The following is a 6,411-nucleotide window of genomic DNA, read 5'->3' as shown; positions in this document are numbered from 1 at the left end:
TTTACGTCCACCTGAAAGAGTAGACGGGGCCTTGGTTTAATGTCTCATCTGAAACTGGCACTGCCGACAGTAGAGCACTCCCTCAGCACAGCACTGGAGTGGCAGCCTAGATTTTTATGCTCAAGTTCCTGGAGTGGGATATGAACTCACAACCTTCTGACCTTGGAGGCATGTGTGCTGCCCACTGAGCCCCAGCTGACACTGTAAAAGCACATCTGAATCAGCACATTTTAGTCGGGGCTGTCGTCAATGTAACATTGTGTACCTGCCTTCCAAATGTGGGTCGCTTCAGTATACAAGCCAATTGATGGTGTATTTCTAAGCGGGGGTGTCCAGAACCAGGCTCTCCAGGAAAATGTTGTATTTTGACACTAAGGCTGGTATACTTTGGTTCATTTTAAACACTGTTTCACAAGTGATAGATTTGATGTAGAAGGTTACATTTCAGCTTCCATGTCCCAACTCCCATGTCCCTGTTGAGAGACAGTCCAGTTCGCAAATGGTCGCTGCTCCTCCAATCTTTTCCGTTCAAATAGCAATCCAACCCGGAACTCCACTGTGTTGGAATCTCCAGAGGTTCCAAAACCCTCACCGCATTTTAAAAGTGCTTGGATGTGCACCCCAACCCCCTCCCGGCCCACACAGATCCCAGGATCCATAAAGGTAATTATCTCCAATCTGGGAGAGGGGTAGTTGGGGTGGACAGTTTGTCATTCCCACTGCAACAATTGTTTCCCCCAACTTCCCCCAAGTCGGTGCCCGTGATGACGTCCATACATTTTGTCAAATGCTTTAATTCCCATGACCCTTTTCCAATCCTGATGGGTAATGGCCTTTGGTTTGGTGAGGCACATGTGTGTGTATAAGGGGCAGAACCCCTTTCGCAACTGATACCTAATATTTAAATGGGTTGTGGGAGAATGGTGCTCAAACTGGCCACAAACGTACATGTCTGCAAACCAGCCTAGTCTGTTATTTGGGGATAGACTTCCATTTCGACAACTACATTGTAATGTCCACTTCACAAACTGACTTATCCAGGACTGACCAATTGATTCTCAACTTTTAACCTTAGCATTGCTATTAAGTAAGTTTGTTTGAATCACTAAAATATAAATAAGTGGTTTCCTTTTTAAACCTAGTACATTTCTAGCTTACAGAAAATGCAGGAAATCTCAGCGGGTCAGGTAGCATCTGATGAAGGGTCATCGACCTGAAACGTTAACTCCGCTTCTCTCCGCAGATGCTGCCTGACCCGCTGAGATTGCCAGCATTTTCTGTTATTTCAGATTCCGGCATCCACAGTTTTTTACTCTTCTATTTCTGGCTTTTCCTGTTCAGTCATGGAACACTCAAAAGACAGGTACAGTGATGTGCAGAGCAGTGCATGTTTAATGGGCTTTTTTGTTTTTACTTACTATACAGCAGGGTTCTACAGTCACTCACTTACATAGACCTGTACAAAAGAGAAGCTTGTTCTTGAAATGCACATTTATGTGCAAAAAAAATCTTTTTTTTTTGAAGCTGCAATATATTATAGTACAGTCACACATGAGGGAGGTTTTCCTTCCCTGGCTCCGCACAGGCGCGTACTTACTTCATGTGTTCCGTATGCTCTCTCTCAGTGATGATGCATTGATCCCAATTCTCTTGGAATAGCACTTTAGCAGCTGTTCAGGCAAAGCACGATTCTACACACAGTAATTCTCCAGGAAATGACTTACTGACGTTCGAAGAATTAACATTTCCTACGAAGTGAGGCGGTGGTTGGATGGGGCGGGCGTGGGGGAGACACATCATCTTACTCCTGCTAATTAAATACGGGGCGGGTAGCAATGGTGAGTGACATTTGAATTTGACTCCATTGGGCATCAAAAGTGGTTAGTTGATTCTTGGTTGCGTTAGCGTCAAGGGTATCCTTATCGGGGGTGGAGTGGGAGGGGACTGACACATTCACATCAATGGCTGCCTCCTGTTGGTTGAGGTTGTGGAGCACAAATTAATGGTATAACCACAGAACAACCTTTCCGACAACCCTTGTCCCATTGTAATGCAGGTAAGATGTCGTCATGAATGGTGACTGGGTGGAGATGAGATGAAAAGTGATCACAGCACGAGTTGGGAGTTAAATCGCAACTTTTATCCCTTTGGTAATGCCTTGAAGAGCAGTGCCCAGCACAGGTGTGTGGCACAAGATTTATCAAACAGAAAAAGAAACCAATGCTAGGATTAGAGATGCTACTCTGACAATGACATTCAACACTTCACATAGAGACTATCGCTTAAATCACAGAAAGTAGTTCTACACAGTGCATTTGTCCCCTACACAGTGTTGGATGTGGTCACACAGAAGTACAAGGCTGTCAGCAGAGACCCTGCTTCCTGAAGGTAAAGACAGTGTAAAAGAAAGGACTTTATCGATGAATGATCATTTTGTGGCTACACGATCCATTGCGAAACCATCTTTTTTTCAAAAATATGTACATTTTTCACAATTACAATTCACTATGTTGTATAAACAAGACGAACAACCCAGGTGTGTTTTTTTTGCCCAAGTATATCTGAAGGTTTCGCTCTATAGTATATTGCAGCTTTTAACAGTACAAATGCAGTCTGCTTTGGCAGTAGCTGTCGTTGTCCTTAACTTGTCCCGAGTTAAATCCAATGTCCGTTAACAGCTTGGTGTCCCTTTAGAGTTCTTGCTGGCCAAGGGTTGCCGCTCAGTAAATCACTTCGTAGACTGTAGCCTTCTTGTCCCCTGAGCCAGTAACGATGTACTTGTCGTCCACTGAAATGTCGCAGCTCAACACCGAGGATGATTCCTTCGACTTGACAAAAGAAAACACAGCAAAGCTGGTCTCGGTGACTCGGTTGTGGAAAAAATATCTTTCTCTCTAAACATATAAACCACAGTGGCCCAGTGACCCCACGCGGCTGTAAATGCCCCATGGGCAATGTGCAAAAACCCAGAACTTGCGATCTGCTCATCTCAACTTGACAGATCCACCACAGCCCCGGGAAATGGACATTTGCGGGTGGAGCGCTGGGCTGTTTGCCCAACTACTGCCCATGCAACTCTTCTGCTTGGTAGAAGTAGGCGTATGGTTGCCTTTTGCCAGCGTAAGAGTAAATAAATATTAAAGTAATCTTTTAAAAATGATTGATTGATTTAAACATAAATAAACCTTTAAAATTAGTTTAGGTTATTTTTAGCCCCTTTCAAACGATTACATTTATTTTTCACAATTACATTTTTGTTTTCAATGTTTAAATTGTATTTTAATTAATTTTGAACATGTAATGAGTTATTTTTAGGGGATTTCTATTCGTGCTTATGGGGATTCTGTCTGTAAATGGAATTTCCATAAGCATAATGGGGATTCCCCTTATTGATTGACTGGGCCACCCACATGCACCCTGAGCTGCTTGTGAACCATGTGTGCCCCTGGGCTACGTGGGCCTTTAGGTAGGTGTACATGTAGAGGCGTAAGTGTCCCAACATCAGGGACCATCAGGCAGGTGTGGCGTTTACCTGCAGTTGAGAGGCATTCGCCCGCGGGGAGACTCAGACTACAAATTCAGGCCCATTATCATTTTTTGAGGGTTCTTCCTTACTCCCATCTCACATTTAGTGCCTTTTCCTGAAAACGCCCCCTTCAGTTGGGACATTACCCCAACCTCTGGTACTTTACCCCAAGAGAGTATTCGCAAGCTGCGAAAGCACTGACGGCGGGGACCCATGGCTAGCATTCGGGACTAGGAACACTGGCTAATTCTCGTCTTTCTCTTGGCCAGGGTTACTGAAGCCACTTGCCGTTCTCCTGCCATCTCAACTCAGCAAAGAGCAGAGCTCGAACATCGCTGGTCTGTATGGTTCAGTCGCACACTTGGCAGTGAATTTACCATCAGAGGCCCTCCCTTTCACCATGTGGTGCACGTTAACAGCAGGAAGTCAAGATCAATACTGTATACAAACGTTTGAAAGAATTATTGGGCCATGCCACGGTATTTTGATGCCGGCTGCAGCCATTCTACATCCACTTTTGCTGAACATAAGAACATAAGAAATAGGAGCAGGAGTAGGCCATACTACCCCTTAAATCCTGCTCCGCCATTCAGGGCTGATCTGATCTTGGCCTCAACTCCACTTGATCCAGCCTCCACAGCTCTCTGGGGCAGAAAATTCAAAAGATTCACGACTCTGAGAGAAGAAATTCCTTCTTAAATGGGTGAACCCTTATTCTGAAACTACGCTCCTAGTTCTAGATTCCCCCATGAGGGGAAACATCCTCTCGGCGTCTACCCTGTCAAGTCTCCTCAGAATCCTCTATGTTTCATTAAGATCACCTCTCATTCTTCTAAACTCCAATGAGTATAGGCCCAACCTTTCCTTATAAGACAACCCCTTTAACCCAGGACTCAACCTCGTGAACCTTCTCTGAACTGCCTCCAATGCGCAAGTATATCCCTCTTTAAATAAGGAGATCAAAACTGTACGCAGTACTCTAGACGTGGTCTCAGCATTACCCTGTACAGTTGTAGCAAGACTTACCTACTCTTATACTCTATCCCCCTTGCAATGTAGACCAACATTCCATTTGCCTTCCTAATTACTTGCTGAACCTGCATGCTAACATTCTGTGTTTTATGTACAAGGATCCCCAGATACCTCTGTACAACACAATGAATTGCTGAATTCAGTGCTGGAGATGTAGGGGGTGATTTTAACCCAATCCATGCAGCCACGATTTTAACCTGTTCTTGTGAGCAGACAGCAGGGACACCCGCCCAAAGTTGACGGGGTCTTTCTTACAGATGCTGCTTTAACTTGGGCCTGGCCGGGGAAGCTGCAGCATCGCTTCCTCCAGGACGACCCAGGTCCAAGGTTCCCACTATTTGTTTTTTTAGTACGTGGTCTCTTTAACTGGGTCTGCGGCCCATTCAAATTTTTCCGCATGCGCGGGACCTCCCCTAGATCTCCTCAAAGCCTGTTACATGGACCGGGAGGGTGGGGGGAGGCATTGAGGGGAATACAATGAGACAAGAAACATAGGCCATTGGTGGCAGATTCCGCAACAGGACATAAGAACATAAGAAATAGGAGCAGGAGTAGGCCATTTGGCCCATCGAGCCTGTTCCGCCATTCAATAAGATCATGGCTGATCTGATCATGGACTCAGCTCCACTTCCCTGCCCACTCCCCATAACCCTTTACTCCCTTATCGCTCAAAAATCTGTCTATTTCTGCCTTAAATATATTCAGTGAATCCAGTGCCCACAGCCCTCTGGGGCAGAGAATTCCAGAGATTTACAACCCTCTGAGAGAAGAAATTTCTCCTCATCTCAGTTTTAAATGGGCGGCCCCTTATTCTAAGACTATGTCCCCTAGTTCTAGATTCCCCTATGTGGAAATATCCTCTCTGTATCCACCTTGTCGAGCCCCCTCATTATCTTATGTTTCAATAAGATCACCCCTCATTCTTCTGAACTCCACTATGTATAGGCCCAACTTACTTAACCTAGCTTCATAAGCCAAATCTAATGTATACAATTAAGTAACAAATTAGTCATTTCTATTTTGTTCTATAGGAACTTGACAAGAATAACGTTTTGAAGGATAAGTGCGATATGAAGTGTGCTGTCTCTTTAATTCTCAATTCACTGTTTCAAACAGTGCTATTTACAACAGCTTGGGGATCTACTTCACCATTATCCGATATCCTTAGTCGACTTACTGCTCCATTTGTTTCCGGGTCTGCTTTCCTGACCTACTTGGCTGTGGGGCATGTTAATGGTTGTGGGACTCGGTTCTGCTCCCTCGTTGCTGCCAGGGTTAGAAGAGCAGCAGGGCAAATAGAGGTCAGACCTTCCCCCCACCTCAGGGCCTGTTGAACACACTGGCAGCTAGCATTGCAATCCGGAGTTGGCCATGTGGAAAAATCACTTGCACAGGCCCACGTCTCAACAATTCACGGGACAGCATGTTGGAGCGTTCATAAGAACATAAGAAATAGGAACAGGAGTAGGCCATACGGTCCCTCGAGCCTGCTCCGCCATTTAATACCATGGCATGCTAGGGGGATCAAGGGGTATGGCGAGAAAGCAGGAATGGGGTACTGAAGTTGAATGTTCAGCCATGAACTCATTGAATGGCGGTGCAGGCTAGAAGGGCCGAATGGCCTACTCCTGCACCTATTTTCTATGTTTCTATGTTTCTATGATCATGGACTCAGCTCCACTTCCCTGCCCGCTCCCCTTAACCCCTTATCGTTTAAGAAACTGTCTATTTCTGTCTTAAATTTATTCAATGTCCCAGCTTCCACTGCTCTCTGAGGCAGCAAATTCCACAGATTTACAACCCTCTGAGAGAAGAAATTTCTCCTCATCTCTGTTTTAAATGGGCGGCCCCTT

General features: G+C 45.2%; 1 protein-coding gene across 8 annotated transcripts in view; it reads right to left on the bottom strand.

The window, feature by feature from the left end:
• Positions 1-1,378: 1,378 nt before the first annotated feature.
• Positions 1,379-6,411, bottom strand: part of LOC139228566 (transducin-like enhancer protein 4) — a 211,216-nt gene continuing 206,183 nt past the window's right edge. For all 8 annotated transcript variants that reach the window (XM_070859683.1, XM_070859689.1, XM_070859687.1 and 5 more), the window contains exon 20: positions 1,379-2,828. In XM_070859683.1, the coding sequence (XP_070715784.1) occupies positions 2,721-2,828 (108 nt within the window). In that variant the 3' untranslated portion in view covers positions 1,379-2,720. The remainder of the gene's footprint in view (positions 2,829-6,411) is intronic.

The sequence above is a fragment of the Pristiophorus japonicus genome, chromosome 18 (genome assembly GCF_044704955.1).
Source record: "Pristiophorus japonicus isolate sPriJap1 chromosome 18, sPriJap1.hap1, whole genome shotgun sequence".
Taxonomy (NCBI): Eukaryota; Metazoa; Chordata; class Chondrichthyes; family Pristiophoridae; genus Pristiophorus; species Pristiophorus japonicus.
This window is presented reverse-complemented; position numbering and strand designations above follow the sequence as displayed.